The sequence below is a fragment of the Odontomachus brunneus genome, unplaced genomic scaffold (genome assembly GCF_010583005.1).
Source record: "Odontomachus brunneus isolate Ranch 3 - 2012 unplaced genomic scaffold, Obru_v1 Obru_scaffold_036, whole genome shotgun sequence".
Classification (NCBI taxonomy): Eukaryota; Metazoa; Arthropoda; class Insecta; order Hymenoptera; family Formicidae; genus Odontomachus; species Odontomachus brunneus.
The window spans coordinates 641,807-662,052 of NW_022639486.1; the positions used below are offsets into that span (position 1 = coordinate 641,807).

Sequence of the window (20,246 nt, forward strand, 5' to 3'; positions counted from 1 at the left end):
AGAGAGAGAGAGAGAGAGAGAGAGAGAGAGAGAGAGAGAGAGCACGAGAGCGAGAGGGACCCACTGGTGGCAACCCCTGGGGTTTATTACAAGGGTGGAATCAAATACACCGGGTGTCAAAAAATGAAATGCCACCCTACCGCGTTTCTTGTCGACCCCCTTTCCGACGGGCGGCTGGGGGTGGGGTTACGGTGAGTTACGGAAGAAAGAAAAGGAAGAGTCGTAATAGGGTGAAACCGCCGCTCTTCGCGGATAAAAGATCACAGATCGTCCCTGCTTCTCCTTACATCCTCCAGAGATTTAATTAGATATCAGACGACAGACCTTTCTGCGACACTGTTTTCGCACGATTCTCGCTATAACGACTCTGCAATCTCTCCGCTCGTATATTACGCTAAATGTTAGTATCTTACTTTATCCCGCGTATTCCGTGGATTTTGAATTTTCTATTTCGAAGACTTGCCCTATGAATTCATCATACGGGGGAGGGAGCGCGGCTCCGGCTGAGCGATTGCTTCCCCTCGTGAGACAATTTCAAAGGGGTAGCAGGGACCCGCTTGCGACATAGTCACCCCATTTGCCAGCTTCACGCTCTTGTTTGTTTCGTAATCTTTAAGATCGGAAGGGTTCGAAGTATCCGAACTGATGCGGAAATATTGTCGGGCTCGATATCGTAGAATTCTTCTCGAATCCGAATGCAGACACGGCTTACAGTCGCGTTCCTCTTTGCCACCGCGAATTTATCCCTTCGATTGCGACATCGAGGGAGAAAATCATCGCGTTCGTTGCGGGTCGTAGTCGGAATATCGCGGCGATCGTTTCTGCGATTCGGACGATACATTTCCCGCTCGCGCAGCGATGGAACTTCTTGCGGAAGATGCTTCGGTGGGGAGAAGAAACGAGTAGTGATTAAATATTATGACCGGCTCAGTCTTCCGCGACGCGCGACTCCTGCGGGAGACATTACTTAGCATAATTAGAGGCTCTCTTTGCCGAATATCCATGGGACAAACCGCGTGTCTCGCAAGGATCTCTCTCCTGAATCATTCTCATAGCTGAGGCGAGTCCAGGCGTCGTGCAAGAACGTTTAGAAATCATGCGAGCGCGCTGAATACGACGATGTGGACCGTGCGGTCGTTGAAGCAGTCGTTTCCCTTTGTTAACTTTATTTTTATCATCCGGCGAGATCTGCAAATAACATTTCTGGTAGTTACAATGTGACATTAGCTTAAACGTTCGCTAGGAAATCCCGAAGTAACGGACATCTCGAGAAAGACGTTTGTCATGGATGATATATGATGGAAATGTCTGGCAACCATCAAGTGATGTCATCTCGGGCGCAAGCACGAGGAAACGACGAGAGAGGGAGAGAGAGAGAGAGAGAGAGAGAGAGAGAGAGAGAGAAAGGGAGGAGAGAGAGCCCGTTAGCAACACGAGGTGACGACTCGTTGTCCGAAGGATGAGCGTGCAGCTTGCTCCGTTGCTTCCAACACGGTACTTCCTCATCGTTTCCAAGCAACCTCCAGTCGCGGCTACGTGCAAGTCTTTTCCGCAAAAAGTCAGCTATCGTCGCCCACTATCCTTCTTCGCCGCACAGAAGCGAGCAAGGAACAAGTCGTGCGAGAAAAAGACGCGTCGCGAAGTGCAATCGCGGAATGGAACGCGGGAAAGTTATCAATCGGTCTTTTATTCGCGTACCGCAGCGACAGCGAGGATCACATCGTTCTGTGTGAATATCGACCGCAGTCGGTGAGTTACAACTGCTCGAGAAACAGGAGCTCCTTAATCAGGATAGTTTCGTTATTTCCCCCTCGCACGATCGTCATCGCGCCTGACCAAGAACAACCCTAGAGAGCTACGATCCGGAGGCTGTCCCAGGGTCATTTCCATTTGCCCCTTGCAAAGTGGAATCATTTCCCAAGAGTCTGCGTTCCCCCGACCTTCGGGTTTCCCGGTGGCACAGCTGGCCAGTACGTAGAGTCCTAGAATCGCCCTTCTCCTTTCATTCAATCGATGAAGCGAACTCACTCATAAGCATCGGTCATCGATTGCAAGCTTCCTATTTATTTACGGGGAGATATGTTCCAATGACTTACTTAAGAGATGTCCTTGCATATTTGCATAAAGCATATTCGAGAGTTTAATTAGGAAGTATCAATACGGAAATCTCGATGAGCTGCGGAACGCTTTATTAAAGTTGATCTATTAAAGTTGATGCATCGATATCGCGTTGATTTCGCGCGCTTGAATTCACAACTGTTAAAAATGCGACAAGCGTTGTCGGAGGACCGTGTTACTTATTAAATATGATAAAAGATATAGTGAACGTTAAATGATACAGAAGATTGTGTAATAGGACGTTATTCTGAAAGTATCATGAATGTTAAATACGTCTTTATTTAATTTTAATTTTTTTTATGAGCACCACACTTCAATTTTAAAGTCAGGCGTTTAACTTTCGCCACAATAAAGGATATTTATATTCGGCGGGTATTAATAATATATTTATTTAAATCTCAATCTTTTTGTTTAAATAAGGTAAACAATTGTTTTCTTAAAAAGCAACAATATAATATTCTAGGAAAATATATATTTCCTCATCTGAAAGAGAGAAAATTTGGCTCAATATAAAAATATGTATATTAATGAAAGTAAATATGTTATCAGTATCCATAGAATAAATATTTCTTAATCTTTAGATATTTTTTCTCTCTCAATGTATGTGTACTCATGGTCTTCTCAATCGCCGGCAAGTCAAGGTCGGACTTGGCACGCGTACAAGATCGCGCGATGTTAACAGTAATAATACACGCAGATATAAACAAGTAGATTTAATGACAAAACAGTCATAATTGTGTCAGACGTTAGCGCGAACACATCGCGAGACGCGTCGCGTACCTTTTCCGAATTTCCCGAATTGGTTAAAGCGTGTGTGTACGTGTGAAATCAGTTACGATGCATCGCGCGTGTGATTATCGTGTGAGCAATGGGAGCAATGATTTTTAAGAAATTAAAGGGTGACTACCACATCTCATTTGCATTAAAATGAAAAATAAGATACAGTCGGAACTTCAATACTCTTAACTTGTTTACACAAATTGAGCGTCCTACCCGTCGTTACTAAATGGGACTATTATTTTTTGTTGCAGATCCGGTGGCCACGTGACAGATGCAGCTGCGGAGAGGATGCAGTACCGGCGGATCCGGTTCGGGCGAAGCAGGGTCGGCTCGAAGGTGGATTCACACACTTCTCTCTTTAACCTTTCGAGTCAGAAGGTAAAATATCGATATTTTCGAATGACGCAGAAGCGCACGGCCACAAAGAGTTGGTCTATTCGCATCTCGAGGCACACTTATTCGTTAAACCGTATCCCAATAACTAATCAAATTGTTTTCCCATTCTTGCTTCAGATCTGGTAGCAAAACGTAGCCGGCCCTGACTGCGAGTCGTTGGGTGAGTGAAAACAATGGGTTACGAGCATTCAAGGTGATGGGTTTTTACGTAGCTTCATTGGGATCAACGCAACTTACTTTGCTGGTAGTGTTTTTGTATGTGTGTCGTCCAACGAAATACCCTGCTCCAAGTAATTAAGGGATTCAGATCGTTCTTTCAAAATGTGTCTGTTTAAATATTCGAGGCGTGTCGAACGCCTTTCTCTTGACATTAATCCTTTGTTAGCCCTTGTCCGCAACCTTGCTTTAAGACATAAGCCGTAATTGACTAATCATGATCGATTTTTAGAAGAATAATCGACTGTAGTCAATTTCTTATGGCTTACGACTTAAAGCAAGATTGTGGGCTCATACAACGTTATAGCTTAAGCTATTCAACGATGCAACACAACTATTCATTCAATACGATCTCCTAATTGTTTCGAGCACTGTATTATGCAACACCATGCGCATCGGAATTGCGCTACCGTACAATTATGCGGAACTCGCGATTACCTCGCCCACGTAAATAGGTATTCCAGTCGTCGCGGTTAATTTTTTTTAATTCGTCGTGCATACATTTGCGCCACGTTTCTCGTGGGATACGGATCTCGCGCGGAATCAAATTCGCGAAAAAGTGTGACGAAAATGAATTTCGCCAATCTACGGCGAAAGAGTCAATCACATTGGATCAATTTTCCATCGCGTTTGCAATTTGCAAGTCGCGTATACCGTGATCGTTATCGTTACCGAAATAACAAAGGTTATATCACGAGTTATTAGATATTTCAGTCATCGCGGTTAACTTTTTTTTTTATTCTTCGTGCATTGCGTCGCGCTTGTATTTTGCGATAGAATCTCGCTGAACCAAATTCGCTAAAAATATGTAACAGAAATAAGTTTCATAAATCTACAGCGAGAGAATCTATCACATTTGATCAGTTTTCTTTCGCGTGTACGTACTATCACTGACAAAGCGTCATCGTTATCGATATCGAAATAACAAAATCGCGAGTGTTCCTCCCTCAAAGTTGTCAGTCGTATCGCGATAGATGTACGTAAATCCGCGATCCTCGATTTTGTTTTTCATTACGTAGGTTCTTAGACTCCGTTTCTGAAAAGAGATATAAATATTTTACCAACGCCGTATCATAAATTCGTCAAACGCCGTTAAAATCTGGATGTTAATTTGGATATGACGCGTCGCGAGCGTAATGAAAACGCAGTCAACATAGCACGATGGACTTTTGATGTATACTTCGTACGCACATGCAACGAAAAATAATAATGCTCTCGCAAAACGAGGGACGCATGTACGAAATTTAAGAACGTGAAAATCTTCAACCTGTCATCTACACTTCGACATTACTGGCTTTCGACACTGGTAAGCACATAATTATATGTAACACTCACAGCATTATATGTAGACGTAAATTGTGTTGATTTGCAACACAGAGTAGTTAGACCAACGCCTTGATCAATTATAGTTTGGAAAGTCCTCCAGTATTTTTACGTTTTAGGCTTCCCGAGAATAATCAAGCCACAAAAGTCGCTCTTAAAGTATTATATACTAAAAGAAAAGAAAATCTAAAAAAAATATTTATTTGATAGGTACTGATAATATATTTACTTCTTGATCCTTTTATTTGAATAAACAATTGCTTTCATGAGAGATTAAGATTTTTTTAAGTTCTTTTAAGAAAACGTATATTTCCTTATTTAAAGAATATTTAGCATAGTATAAGTAAATACGTTATTTGTATCTATTGAATAAATAAATATTTATTATTTCTTAAGTATTTTTTCTCTCAGTGTACAGAGTGATTCTGATACATTATATATATCACACAGTGATTTTTTGAACAAAAATAACTCGACATACTTTTCTATCTATATAGATAGAATATACTATCTATATATAGATAATATATAGATAGAATATACTATCTATATATATATATATACATATATACTATTCTATCTACATACTATCTATATAGACAGTGTATAGATATAAAATAGTACAGAAATAAACTATATTTCCTGCCTATATAATTAATGTTTACGTTAACGCCAACGTGCGTTAACATTCTGTCGATCTCTAAGATTTGGAAATCTGTGCGTGTGACTCTATTTCCCTGCAATCTCTATTCTGGTTTATGCTCCGGTGGCTTCATCAAAAGCAGGCTCCCACCCGGAACTAACTACTAATGCAGCAATCTTTCTCGAGATCTTACGTAGCCGACTTATGATCGCGTGATTTACATAGAAATGGAAACGTGACGTTTGCAAGCTCATCTTGGGGCTGTTCCTTTCGTGAATTTCGCGTTCTCGTTGTGGGCAGAATCCCGCGCGTCGCGCGCCTCCCTTACACTAAATATTATCTCGAGATCCAACGGACGAAAAATCGCGCTTTGCCGTTTTCCGCACCGTGAACTTTTCGCCGTTGTAAAACCGAGCGGATAATCGAGCGAAGAAATTCGATAGCCGAGAAATTCTCCCAAGTTGCCGGCTAGTTTCGGGTAACATGGTCGTACGCTCGTGACAGTTTATCAAATTGCAAGGCTGCCCTCGGTACCCGTAAAGGGATGTAAGGGTCGTAACGTGGAACGAGGTTTGAGGGGGTAGCTTATTAGAGCCGCGACAGCGACCCCGACTCCACCTTGAAACCTCCGGCCAACCGCCACCTTGCCAGAGTCTTACCACCTTGCTTCCTTCCACCCACCTCCTCCTACCGCCTACCTTCGGCGCTCCTTGCTACCCCTCGCGTCGCGATCTTCTCGTCTAACCGGCTCACGATCGTATAGTTCAAGCACCATAGAAAAGATGGTCCGACATAAAGGGCCGCGTGGGACTGGAACGCCTGGTGCTCCTCTTTAATCTGAGAAGCCATCAAACTCGGGGAGGGATCGTTTTCTGTGTGATCGAAGCGCGATCCACGGATGGGAATATTTGTGCATTCGATGAGACTAAGGTCAAAGTACACTAATACCTGGACACGCGTCTAACTCTGGACATTATTATTATTTTGATCCTTAAATACGAACATTAAATACTATATTAAAAATACATTAAAAATACATTAAAAACATAAACTCTTTCACACAGTATATAATATATTGTTTATATACATATATTCTATATTCAGGCACATTGGTACTTTAATCTTATTTACGGGATTTTGCGAGATTGTCTCAACCAGTTATCACGTCGAAAGAACGAGACGCGAATCTGCTTATCTCTTTGCTTTTTTATTATCACCTCGGTAAGCCGGGTCCGAGTATCTAATCGAAGGTTTGCGGAGAACTTGGACGCGCATCGACTTTCCATCGAATGACAACAACAGCTAGGGATGTACGTCGAGTGGCATCCCTCGGGATATGTAGTTTCTTACGCAAGAACAGCACCGCACACAGCCCGATTTCAAAAGACGCACGGTCTCCCGCTTCTCTCGGGAGAGCAGTTTTAAAATTCAACCCCACGCGGAGGACACGAAGGGGGGACCTGTGTTACACAGCGCTCATATCAATCCCAAGGATCGATATAAAAGCGCTGATAGCCGTGGTATGCTGGAGGACACACGTCGGGTTTTCCAGCATTGTAATTTTATCGCGTACGCCTAACACTGACACATACAAACACGACTCACATAAACACGCACCAGTCGTCACTCCGGCATAATTATGCTCACGAAATAATACCGTGCTTTCGCAGCTTTCGCTCCCAACTCCAGGGATACAAAATAATAAATAAATAAATATCTTGCGCTCTTTCTCTCTCTCTGTCCGCAACATAAAGAAATTCGATCGCGACACAGCCGGGCTCGAGACTAATCCGGCTATCCAGCTAAATTGACAATATAATTCTTTTCATGAAACGTTTCTACCGCCCTGTTTTCCAATTAATCGCCTCTATGCACGACAAAATCATGGATTCTAGGTTACGTCCGAATGCATGTTGCGCGTATCAGGAGCGGCTGGCCACGTCGCGCTAATCGTATCGATCGAGCACTCTTAATCCATTAATGAACTTCCCAGGCTCGTTTTACCCTGGGTACCCGGGCTTTTCGCAGGCGCCGTCTGTATCTGTTACATTCTGCCGTTAGGTGTGTGCGTGTGAGTATGCGCTTCTACTTCACGTACGGTCGCTGACAAAAGTTCAAGTTAGAACGGCCTCAACCGCTTTGATTCGCATCCCCTTCCATTTTTGCTCTTTCTCTTGCGTTTCGTTACGCTTTTATTTTTTTTATTCCTGTCTATCTTGTTAGTGCGTCATTTGCAAGTATCGTAACTGTCCTCTCTCTTTTACATGCTTTCCCGATGCTTCAAACACATCGAACGCGCTTGCAGATACTGAGCCACATCTCAAATCTTGATTTATCGTCATTGAGATATGTCGGTGCTCGTTTGCCTTGCGAATTCGACTCGTCTCTGGCGCGTAGAAGGTTCCGCTAACGCGGCAATCATCGCCACTTTTGACCACGACTTTACAAGTACGCGCACGTATGTATTTGTATAATGCGACACTTTGCAGACTCTTGTTGGTTGACAGTGATTTTCCATGGGCTACAAAACTGTCGTTAGACCCTTTCGCGAGAGGTCCATCCCCTCGTAGCTCACCTAAAACTTTTCCTACGAACCACACACGAGGGTGTAATGCCGTACATCGAAGGGTTAGAAATTTCTCGTCACCGCGCGCTCCTCTTTCCTTCTCGTTCGTTTTGTCATTCCTCTATTCGTGGCCGCGATATCGTGTGAAAACGTCCAGCGAGTACACTGGATCGCGTTGAAACACGAAAATAAACAATTGCAAACAATGCGCGCAGTATTCCGGTGCGAAAGAAATGCAGACCAGGAAAATCGCCCGAAATCCTTTTTGTAGAGCCGCCAAACAAGCGATAAGTCTCCCGTGCCGCCTTCATTCTCGACAACAAATTCCTCAAATATTTATCTGCCTTGCACCCTCGAATCCCTGTAGTACGTCGTCGCCCCAAACGCCACTTCCGCTTCACACTCGGCGAGTGTGTCAATTCTGACGCCTATCGACGTATGACAAACACCCTTCTCGTCTCGCGCTATAGCTTGCCGCCTTGTCGTTCCTGACAACCCTGACAACCCTGACAATCGGGACAAAAGAATGACGCGGAGAGGAGGGAGTCGCGTAGAAGAAGAAGACGCCGTGTGATCTCGACGTTTTCTCGCTTTTTTCTCTCTTTTTCAAGAACTCATTCACAACTCTGAGCTCTGTAGCGTCTTAAATTGAATCGTATCTCAAAAATTAATCTCGCGGTGTGTATCTTTCGTGTCACGCGATTCAGCTCCGACGACGAGCGCAGTGGGAATCCACTTTAATCGCGAAATGAATAAAAGAAATTCAATTCATCTTTTACAGGATACACAGAGCGCGGCTCTCCATCGATTAGATCGCATGTTTGTGACGTGTCTCGCGTCGGCTGCGCGCAATTAATTTATTTTTCCCCGCTCTTGGGCGTTAATTGTTAAACTTAGATGGGCGGTCGTCGACGATCCCACAGTTAGACTTCGAGATCGAAAGAAAGAGAGGACGAGCTACTAAGAAAAGAGAGAAGAAGACGAGAAGACGTTGACGCGACCGGACGTCTAACGCGAATGAAACAGAGAGGGATGGTCGTACGGAAGACGCGACGGCTTAAGGACGCGGGGGATTGCCGGCTGAAGGCTGCTAGGTCGGCGGCAGACCGAGACGAGAGAATCGAGAAGTTCCGAAGGGTGGCGGGAAGCCAAGGCGCGACAACGACGGGTAGATTGGGTTACCGAGATAATTAGAACGATGATCAGGAGCGATGCACGCCTCGTTGAACGATTCTTTTTAGCCGACCGGTTGTCCGACACCGTCGGTTTCGTGTTTTCCAGGGAGGGTGAGAGGGAGAGAAAGAAGGCGATAAAGGCGAGCTAGTGGCCGTCGAGGGAAGATAGGATCGCTGAGCGTGTCCTGTGCCCAGGAATCAAGACCGTGGCACGGCGCGCTTTCCTCGTCGATAAGTCTCCACGGGGAGATATTACGGCACCCCAGTGACACATTTTTATGCGCCGCAGCTACGACGACGTCGTCGTGTGATTGGTCGTTGAAGTCGGCGCCCCGTGAGATCGCTTGACCGGAAACCGTATAGCCGTCGTAAAAACGTCTACGGCACGTTCGTCGCCGACCGGAATATTCATCGCGATTTTCTTCATCGGTATGCGAGTTTTCGGAGACCGTACGGTATCGTGTACGATGATCGCGAGGTAGCTCGCAGTACGTTTCGAATGCACGCGCGAAAGCGCCGTGATCGAGCGAGCGGCCAGCACAAGGATATATCTCTTCATTTCGACTTGGCGTAGTTTTTAGATTGCGCGCCTCTGCTCCCGACGTCGCGCTTGACTTTACTCTATTTGCGTTGAGGGACACCTGAATATTTAATCGGCCCTTCAACCACCCCGCCTCCTTCGTTCCTCCGCAAACCCCGCTTCTCGTCCGACTCTCAGTCCCAGCTGCGGTGAATTATTTAACACCCCCAGGGAGACCGGTTACCTACGCGAACCGACGTGTCAGCGAGATTTTAGTATTCTTTGTTTATGTTTCCCCGTCACGTACGACATCGATGGCCACGCGACTTTGACCACCACGGTTAACTGCTAAAAGCAGCACAGCTGAACGAGTAAAAATATTTGGAATATATTCCTGAGGAAAGGTATCACTGCCATACATTCAGTTTACCAGACGCACTGTGTCAGATTAGGGCGTGGACTAGGTGAACGATTACTTGGAAGAAAATAAAACGAATACAAAAATTTCATCTCATTTATTATGTCACTTTATCGTGTGCAATATTGCGCAACGCGAAGAGCGCGTCATGACATCGATTAAAATCTTCAGTGAGAAAATATTTGCACATTGAAGTTCAGGCACCAATTCCCAAACAGCTATCTAATCCTGGACGTTCTTATTGTTTTGATATTTAAATATGAATAGTTAAACTTCCAAAACATAAAATATATGCACATACATTTTATGTTTAAATACTCATATTTAGGGATTAAAACAATAAGAATGTCTAGGATTAAGGGGGTGACGGGTGCATGTCTAGACACTGACACTTTTACCTTAGCAATTGTAGACCTTTAGAGTGATTTGGAATGAAAACGAAAGGTATCCGAAGTTAATCCAGAATATATTCACCATCTGAATTTACAATGTTGTAAATTCACCAGCAACGTGGCATTTTACATTCGAGTTTTTTATCTTGTTTTTATAAATTTCTGGAGATATCAAACATATGTATAACTAATGTATATGCGCAATTACTTATGAGATGATGAATTCGTGCGTTCGTATTGCCTCGGTAGACATTAACTTAATGGAGGAAACGTTTAATTCTGTCGGTGCGTGCATGCCTTAGCACTCCGCACTACAGAGATGTTGAAATATTCCGGATAAGCCGAGAGCGAGAGGAGGCGAGAAGATATTTGCAAGAATTTCCCATTTCCCCCCGTCGAAACCAACTCAGTAAATGCACAGGGCGATTGTTCGACAAATAGAGGTCGGGAGTAAATAATGTGCAAACACAACAACTCTGACTATATGTGTGAAAGACATGGGTCGTCTTCAGCTGTGCATACATTTCACGTGCGAACTGGAAAATTCGAATATATCGTAGTAGACATTTATTTGCAATTAAGCTGAAATTGATCGGATTCAAACAATGCATCGTAAAATGTGCGCGATCCCTCTCATTAGACGAGAGATATCGTTTTCTTTTAAGCAACCCGTTGACTGCGTTGACCAGCTTTCTCATTGCTGGCGCCTCTCTCGGAATGGGTTGGCATCACGACCAAAAATAGGCTCGAATTCAAATTCCAGCCATATTCTACTCAAGAGACCTTATTTCTCTTCTGTCGGTAATCCTCCTCTTCATTATATTTCCCGACAATTTCTTTTGATTCATTTTCATCGAATTTTCTTCGGTCTCAAAATCAGACAGAGATAATGGAATAAATAATACAAAAATGTTTTACATGCACAAACGATGTTGTTGCATGAACATCCTTTCCCTGAGCAGAGTGCGCTAGGTTGCAATTCTCTTGCTCCTCCCGATCGTGACATGGCCTCGAATTCCGGACGAATGCGACAACTCGTACGGTAAACGCGGAAAAGTGCTGATATCGATCTCGAAATGATACAACGCCGAGTGTGTGATACACCAACTGTCGTAGTAGTTGCGATAAGTATACGGACGTGCAATTAGAGTTCGGTTCCAAAGGTTATGTAGAATCGAAGGAGATAACGCACGATTCGCCGTAGACGTGGCGCAGGAGCAGATTTGATTGCAGTGTTTCGTCGAATGCAGTGACGCAAGAATGGCCGAGGGTCCGGAATTGAGTTTTTTCGATTTACGCACGGTGCACGATAATTTCGATCGAGCGCTCATGGAAAATGACGATATTGATTTGAAGGCGTATCTAGACGCCTACAACGAGCTGTACAAGTAAGTCGCGATACCCGTCTCTTCCCATTACTTGCCATAACCTCAATGTCAGGCACAGATGCTTCACTGTTTGATGCAGTCAGTCCTCCTTTGAGAGATTTCTTTTGGGAAATCTCGAAGCGAGATAAAAATTGAAGTTACACGATGGCTGAACTTAACATTCTACGTTATCGGATTAAAAGCATTGCTTACGTTATGCATTATCTTCATATGCACAGCATGTATACACATGCAGCTGTCACGCAGCATCTCTTTATCTGAATAATAAGAAAATTCTGCATATTTTGCAAGTTTTGAGAATCTTAGTGATGAGACTAAAAAATATGTGCCACGTGTCAAAACTGTATCTGCATGATACGTACTGTTATCAGAGAATTATTTTTGTTGCTGCCGCTTTCATTATCTTTTGCTTTGAACCAGCAAGATAATAAACGCCACCTCCTCTTCCTTCATTACGTCAAGTAGTTTAAATTATTTCCACGTGTAACGTATTGCGTAACATACCATGCTGACAGATTTTTTCAGTTAATGGGCAGTGTCTTCAGTTTTGTGTCTTCTGATCTGAAGCAGAAGATAGACGTATTGACCGAGTTGAGGAACAAAGATAATCAGAATTATACAACAGTCAAGACCATGATCGAGTACGAGAGAGAGAATAAACTGCTGGAAAAGGCTGATTTCGTCAACGGCGCGCGTACTTTATTACGATTGCATAGAGGTTTAGGTACTGTCGTCGTTATTTGCGCGACGCCGATTACAGCAATTCACAACTGATGCAATTTGGCTTTCTAGATTTTATTAGAGAATTTTTGCGGCAACTGGGTGACCTCACGGACGTCGACAAGACGTCCGGTTGTTGTCAGGACGCCTACAACAAAACCTTGGCGAAGCATCACCCTTGGGTGATCAGGAAAGCTGCGATAGTCGCAATGTACACAATGCCAACTAGGGAGATGTTATTTAAGAAGGTAAACCAATCGAGACGGGATCACTATTGGGATTGTTAGAGACGGACAGGAATAGTATTCCTTATTTTAATATCTGGTCCTTCAGGTCTGTGGTGAAAACGTTCAACGAAACATAGACGTTCTGCCGAAGATGTTGGAGGTGACTGCCGACGTATTCGATCGCACTCACACAGTCTATGATACTTATCAGTTGCATACGTTACCATAAGCGATAACAGAAAGAGAGAAAGAAAGTGCAAAAAATCTACAAAGGCGATAATGCATTTTGTCGATGCTTTCATAGCTTCTCGAGGCACTGCACGCGACATTCCACATGCTCGGGATATTGTGATATACGTGATTACCGCACTTTTTATGTGTAATAAAATAAGCACTCTCAGTTTTGAGAATACGTATTCTTTTACGAGCGATATTTACAATTTTAAGTACACGCGGGCGATGTACAAATAGTAGGCACATATGTACTACAATAAGTATATTACTTTTTTATAAGATGATCTGGCTTGTGTTTCAAAATTCACTGCCAATACTGAAAATCTATAGTTCATGTCACGTATAATATAGAATTTCAGCACTGAATTTCGGAACGCAGCCCTGGTCACTTTAGCTAAGCGCGTGCGCGTAAAATTCATTTCGCCACACGAACAAGTCTGAGCATTGCGTCATTCTTTTTCCGGTCAAACCGATGATCTCGCATGATCGTATTATTTACAATCTGTATTTCGATGTTTCTATAACAGTATTGTATAAAAATGATAATTACAACGATTAAGCGAGGGAACGTAATAAAATAACTACTGACTCTTCTTCATCCATATCGCTGTCTGCTTAAATTAACGCTTACTACTTAATTCGCGAGGGTCGAGTTCTTTAGGGATTGCCGTTATTTCCCAGAGCGAGAATCCCCAAGACGATACGATCGGTGAACGCGTTTCATCCGGACTTAAAGTACCGTAACTCTTAATTACAATCATGATCTTTTGAATTGATTCAATAATGAAACACCCGGCATCGTAGTTGTGGTGACGTTTGGTATCATCGTGACCGTGGAATTGGAAAGCGTGATGTTGTCGACCAGCATGCCTGCAACAAAGCGAAACTTAATCGATAACGCGAATCTCGTAGCAAACGCGATGGCAGGTCACTGTCACGCTCAGGATCTCGGCTTTACCGGCGATGCTGGCGGTGAGAAAGCAGACGGCGCTGCCGGCGAAGAAGGCTCGCACCACGGCACCGGTGATTTGCTCCTTCTTCTCCGGCGCCAAAGAGGAGAGACAGCCGATCGTGATACCGATCGATCCGGGATTCGCGAAGCCGCAGATCGCGAACGTGGCGATCGTTTCGGACCTCCCGAATATCCTGCCCTGCTTCTTGAACTCGCCCATCCTCTGGTAGGCGACCAATTCATTCACCACTGTCTTGAGGCCTATCAATGTAGCCACGTCCTCGCACTGCTCCCAAGGGACACCCATGACCCAGCTCAGCGGCATAAATACTTTCGCCAAGATGATCTGTAAAATCGCGATCGTAATCGTAAAACCTGCGAGAAATCCGCGTACGTCTTGGGAGTCGTTACCTCGAGAGATAGAGCGTCGTAACCGACGAGGCCGCCAAACCAGGAAAGTATGGCATTGAAAAACGTGATGAAAGCCACGAAGGCCACGATGTTCGCGGTTATGCCCAAGACGATCGGGAGCGCGGCTAGCGCGCCGTTAGTAGCAGCGTCCATGATGCTGGTGTCCGATCTAAACAACATTCATGAACCTCCTCGTGACGATCGTTGCGTTGACGAACCAACGGGCCGCGCGTGGCTTTCTCGTCACTTACGATTTCTCGAGCTTCAGGTTCTCGAACTTGGTTTGGCTCTGCTCGATCTCCGGGTAAAAGAGCTTGGCGTAGCACAGAGACGCGGGCGCGGACATCACGGAGGCGGTGATCAGGTAGACCGGTTGCGCGCCGAACGAGATGTAAGCGGCCAATATCGAACCTGCAATAGGCGGACGGATTATATAGGATTGTCAGTTAGAATTTGGCGGCATGAGTGCGGGAAACGCGTGACCGACCAGAAACCGTGGCAAATCCCGAGCACATTATGGCGTGGAGCTCCGAGGACGTCAGCTTGTTCAGGTACGGTTTGATCAGCAGGGGAGACTCCGACTGGAAAGTAAAGAATCTTATTTTACGAAAGCGCGAAAGAATTATTCCGATATGGTGACTCAAACGATATTACCATGCCGATGAAAGGGTTGGCGACGGCGTTTATCGACTCACACAGAGTCGTGCCCATTATTGTTTGCAAAACCCATCCTAGTTTCAAGATGACCCATTGAATAACGCCGATATACGACAAGACTTGCACTATGAAACTAAAGAAAAAGATCACGGGCAACACCTAATGGAATAGAATATTGGTCCTGGTAGCGATCTGTGACAATTTGCAAGGTTATAAGATCGGGGGAGAGTAATCGAGACCTTCCAATAAATCATACAACGCAGGAATTTTGACGGAATTAATTACGTTCATTTGACAGTTAAATTTACTAGAATCGGAGAGAAGTACTATTTTTAATAATAAAATTAAGTGTATTTAACACAATTTCATAGACATACTACTGAAAATAGCGTGTTCCTGTTGCACAGATTCTCTTGCATCTATTAAATAGCGTCAAAATTATCTCAACCGATCTTATATATTTTTTATATATACGGTAAAAAAGGCTTTAACTAACGGCGAATGCGAAAACTCCCTTGTTGACCAAATCCTCCGAGAACACGAATCTGGCGCCGGCTTTAGCGAAGTCCAAAAAGATGGCTACTTTGTCAGACACGCACTGAAAGATGCTACGTCCGACGGGCCATCGAATCGTGATGAGTCCAAACGCAAATTGCAGAAACAGGCCGAAGATAATAGGTCTCCAGTTGATCTGTACATAATTAACGACGCGTCCTTTAAAAGCTATAATAAAATACAAGATCCTCACTTTCGTCAGTGAGTGAGCGCGCGCGCGCGAAGAGGATAAAACCGCAGGGTGCGATGACGCCGATGGTAAATCACGGTAAATATGATACTGCAGTAAACGGTATGGGCGATAAACCGGCAAAAGAAGTACAAGGTTCTTCGAAAAGATAGACCTATAGTAAAATTGGATAGATTTTATATGAAAAAGAAAAACTGTAGTATTTTCTCCGTACAGATCTCGTAATTTTGTTCAAATCGAGATGAACATTGAGATGAACATTGAATCTTCATTGTTCTATCGGCAGATTTGAAGTTTTCGAATGGATTATGGTTCCGCAGTTTTCATAATTACTGTTCTTCTCGATTTCCCATGGATTCTTATTGGCATTGAATGAAGTCCCTTACGAGGTCTCTTTGCCTGACGAATTTGGAAAAATCTAATATGCCACATCCGCCCAAAATCGACAACGTCGAAAATGCATTGTTCGACATCTTTAGTTCGATTTAGTTAGATGAAACTTTTTACTTTACTGTGACCATAGCCTGCTCCTCCTGGATCCCCTTAATTCTAGCGGAATTAGCGACGCGTCAACCCACGCGCCTCCAGCAATTTTCCTCAGTATCGCTCGCTTATGTGTCACAGTAACTGGAGCGCGTTTGAGTCAATGCGACAAATGGAGCGATTATTACGTAAAGTGTGAAGCTAGTGAGTCAACATTTCTCTCAATTTAAGACACTGTCATCACGACGGCGAGACAAGACCGCCCCTTCTCTCCATTCACGAATGTGAGGACGGATTGACTGATAAGATGAACTGTCTTGTGTTCAGACGCTAATAAAACTTGAGCCTCTCAGGATATAATGTACTCGCCTGTCCCGGATATTTGGAGAATATCCATCCGAGTCCCAGTATGACGATAACGCCGAGGCCGCTAATTAATCTCTCTCTCGAGTCTGCAGTGTCGATAATGAGGAAAATAACAATGGCGATGAACACGATCAAACAGAAGATTGGTCCTCCGAATCGTGAGCCGTATCTGCAAATTGCGAGCATCGACGTGAATCATTTTGTAAATAGATCTATGTGTGCTAAAGGAAGAAGTGACTTTAATTGTGTTTATTCTATTATACTTGGTATCTCGTAAACGGATCAAGGGACTCTTTATCGGCCGGCAGCATTGCACGATGCTCTTTCCGAAATACGGTTTTACGATCAAGTAGTAGAACAGGCCGATGCAAACGATCGCCACGATTATGAGCAGCATGCCGTAACCACCGCACCATCCGAATTCGCATCGCTCTCCCGAGGCTGGAAAAATGTATTATCGTTATCGGTCGGTATATCGTGACTCGCGTATCGATTTACTAAGTATTTAAAGCTCATCGCACTATGTGTGTTGGTCGATTACGTTAAATGAAGAAGAACACACACAGAAAATGCATACTGTATGTAGGTCAATGTTACCTGTTTTAAAATATTTCGTAGGTTTATACATCCGCAAATCTATTACAAGTTTATCATAAGCACATCAAGTTACAGCAAAAAATTTAGTTTGCTCACGTCATAGAGTCGAAGCAAGTTTGAGAGAGAGAGTACACGATAACAAATTTTCTCAAATCATGATGAGTATACTTTGACCTTTGATCGAGAAAATATTCTTTCTGTAAGATAATAATTGCGTAAAATCATAATTGTGTTTCAATCGCTTTTCTTAACAAATAAATGACACTTTTCTGTGTGTGTAGATAAACTTATCAATCCTCACAGATTACATTAGATGCGCTATCAAATATTTGACAATTAGATGACTCTTTTTATTTTATTTGTGAGTTTAGCGAGTTTCGTAATCTATATCTTGCATAAAAGCTCTTTAATCTGAAGTTAAATCTAGATTAAGTTAAATCTCTCGCGAAACACCGAGGCGAGCGGCGGACGTACGTGTGCTTCTCCAATATATGCCCGCGTAGATGATGTAGGCTAGGAAGAGAAAGGTCAAGAATATCACGCCGCAGGTCTTGAGGGCCCTTCGGTATTTCGAGAGGAAAGCCTCGATCGTCTCGCGTTTCGCCGTCCAATAGCTGCTCGGCTCGCGATGAGAAGCAACATCCTGCGGGAACAAAGCTAAATGTCAACATTACATTTCTGGGTCGTTTGTTGCGATATTCAACGGCATTAGCCGCTGCGTTCGTGTTATCGTGTCTCTGTTCGAGTTTCCATATTAAAGCGAGCGATTATAAAATGATATCCCGCGGATTACGGCGGGGTCGCTCGATAATATCGTGGCGAAATATTATCGTGCACCTGACATACGTTGTGCCACTAACTATTGGTCCCGATTGTTTGTGCGCATAAATTACGCTGTTGTAAAACTGATAGTCCTATCAACCGAACAAAGGTATCGTTTTGCAGTGGCGATAAGAATGCTTTACGAAAACACTCACTTTGACGGTTTCGCTTTTCCGGCGGCCACTCTCCAACTCCTCCAATTGGTTGTCCTGTTGGTCAAGAATAGCAGACTGTTTTACGTAATGTTTATTTAGAATGAAAAATTAAGGACAGATAATCACGACACATGTCGACGGGTTCGACGGCAATTCAACGAAATACTTTGGCTTTAGATAAAAATTGGCCTGAAAAAAAGTCAATTGTTGCGTATATGTAGAAAGCCACGCGGATTGTGGACGAGCTATGAATTGCGAACTGATTGACGATAGAAAAGAAGTAGATCTTACATCAAACGCTTGATTCACTTTGCCAGACATGGTTCGCCGCTGCACACTTCACTGCACGATGCACGTGTTGTTAAAACGTATCGTTCTTTCGTCGTTCTTTCGTCGTTCTTTCGTCGCGTTTGACGCGAACTGAGAAAATATGTTGTCTCCGCGAGGTACACAAAAGAAACAATGATCATTCCTGTGTCAATGAGAGTGTCGGCAGAATTTTCGCACTTAGACACTCGACAATCTCATCGCGATCGTACGGCAGATATAACGGCGATAACAGGAACGCTTCGTAAATCTTCGGCCGCAATTCGAGTCGCTGAAATCTGATTTGTTTATGCACGCCGTGCTTGTCAACGTTTAACGTGCATCACTTTTTGTCAGAGTGGCATTACATAATACGACGAAACATTTCGAACTGCCTCTCTCAATAATTCCCGTTCTCTATCGCTCTCGTTGCCTGGCAGTTTGCGGATCGGGTAGTTTACTGATCCGCAATTTACTGATTCCATCGACCGCGATCAGACTAATGATGATTACGCACTGAGGTATACCGGGACAAATATTCCAGGCACATATCCGACGAAGGAGAAGCTCGACACGACGACAGAACAATGGAAAATGTATGTATACCGCAGGAATACCGCTATCGCTTACTAGCTTGTGTGTACAACGAAGTAAGTCTCGAAGCAACTGAAAATTAGTATCCAGATGTAGAGTCCGTCGCGTAATACACGGCGAGGAATATTGCACGAGTGGGGGTGCACGGTATCTCAAGGTATCGATCAAATTTCCTGTCACATTTCTTGCCGCCTATCAGTTCTTCGATTAACTTGGATCCGGTTATTGATACTTTGCGAAATTTTCGACGTTTTAACTCTTATATTTTTATATTCAGAATGACTGAAGAGATCAATTTGTCTTAAAAAAAAACCAGATAATGCTATTTAAAGATATCAAGTTGATCTTAACGTAATTCTAATCATCTCGACAAGGTCAAGTGAGTAACATCATAAGACATCTTTTGAAATCGTACAAATTTGGTTTAAAATATTTTTTTGTAGAATCCTTTTTGAGAAATCTCAATGGATTATTTAAAATGGAACACCCTGTATATACTAAATTTTTATGCGCTGCTTTCATTATCGCGCTTTTTATAAGTCCTTGAATAGCTGAAGCGTCTCATTAAGATTTTATGTCGTTAAGGCGACCATGGACAATTTGTTGACGCAACATTTGTTACTCACGACAGAAATCGCAAGGAATTTTGCCCACAATTGATCGACTATTTCATACCTCTTTCTACGCTTATGCGCACGTATAAGGAAGAAGTATGCGGCAGGAGGAAAAATTACTTAACGGCATGTACGCGCATGCTTGGTTTTGTACTCTTAGTCATCAGTAATTCCTTGAAATATATATCGATTAATCACGTGTCCGCATGATTAACTAACACCTGAAACTACATTTCACTTGCGAGTGATCGAACACATTCGCGAATTTCATGAAAAAATATTTTCCGCGAACTGCAAATAATACATACGTCGCTAATACTCGCTTCCGAAAATACGATTTCTTTTTTAACGAGCATGTGAACTTCAGGTCTCGTGCTTTCCTTTTACCTCTCTCTCTCTCTCTCTCTCTCTCTCTCTCTCTCTCTCTC

General features: G+C 43.5%; 2 protein-coding genes across 2 annotated transcripts; one reads left to right on the top strand and one right to left on the bottom strand.

Annotated features, from left to right (window-relative positions):
- Positions 1–11,544: 11,544 nt before the first annotated feature.
- On the top strand, positions 11,545–13,718 carry LOC116843850 (ceramide-1-phosphate transfer protein). Its single transcript, XM_032814682.1, has 4 exons — positions 11,545–11,935; positions 12,451–12,659; positions 12,728–12,903; positions 12,989–13,718. Exons 1-4 carry the CDS (start codon positions 11,808–11,810, stop codon positions 13,109–13,111), a joined length of 636 nt encoding a protein of 211 aa, XP_032670573.1. The 5' UTR covers positions 11,545–11,807; the 3' UTR covers positions 13,112–13,718.
- Positions 13,284–19,583, bottom strand: LOC116843848 (solute carrier family 28 member 3-like). The gene is made up of 12 exons (XM_032814681.1): positions 18,596–19,583; positions 18,305–18,358; positions 17,802–17,970; positions 16,994–17,171; positions 16,734–16,899; positions 15,633–15,827; positions 15,134–15,295; positions 14,967–15,060; positions 14,731–14,890; positions 14,480–14,648; positions 14,075–14,414; positions 13,284–13,986 (listed from the first exon to the last, which is right to left on the bottom strand). The coding sequence occupies exons 1-12, from the start codon at positions 18,623–18,625 to the stop codon at positions 13,874–13,876; spliced, it is 1,830 nt and encodes a 609-aa protein (XP_032670572.1). The 5' UTR covers positions 18,626–19,583; the 3' UTR covers positions 13,284–13,873.
- Between the last annotated feature and the right edge of the window lie 663 nt (positions 19,584–20,246).

What these genes read in the sequence shown, in the direction of transcription:
- LOC116843850 (XM_032814682.1), top strand. Translation starts at nt 11,808, where the DNA reads ATGGCCGAGGGTCCGGAATTGAGTTTTTTCGATTTACGCACGGTGCAC. An exon ending in ACGATTGCATAGAGGTTTAG is followed by an intron (nt 12,660 to 12,727) that starts GTACTGTCGTCG and finishes TTGGCTTTCTAG; the next exon opens with ATTTTATTAGAGAATTTTTG. An exon ending in GGGAGATGTTATTTAAGAAG is followed by an intron (nt 12,904 to 12,988) that starts GTAAACCAATCG and finishes CTGGTCCTTCAG; the next exon opens with GTCTGTGGTGAAAACGTTCA.
- LOC116843848 (XM_032814681.1), bottom strand. Translation starts at nt 18,625, where the DNA reads ATGTCTGGCAAAGTGAATCAAGCGTTTGAT. An exon ending in AGGGAGTTTTCGCATTCGCC is followed by an intron (nt 15,296 to 15,632) that starts GTTAGTTAAAGC and finishes CTATTCCATTAG; the next exon opens with GTGTTGCCCGTGATCTTTTT. An exon ending in GGGATTTGCCACGGTTTCTG is followed by an intron (nt 14,891 to 14,966) that starts GTCGGTCACGCG and finishes CGCCTATTGCAG; the next exon opens with GTTCGATATTGGCCGCTTAC.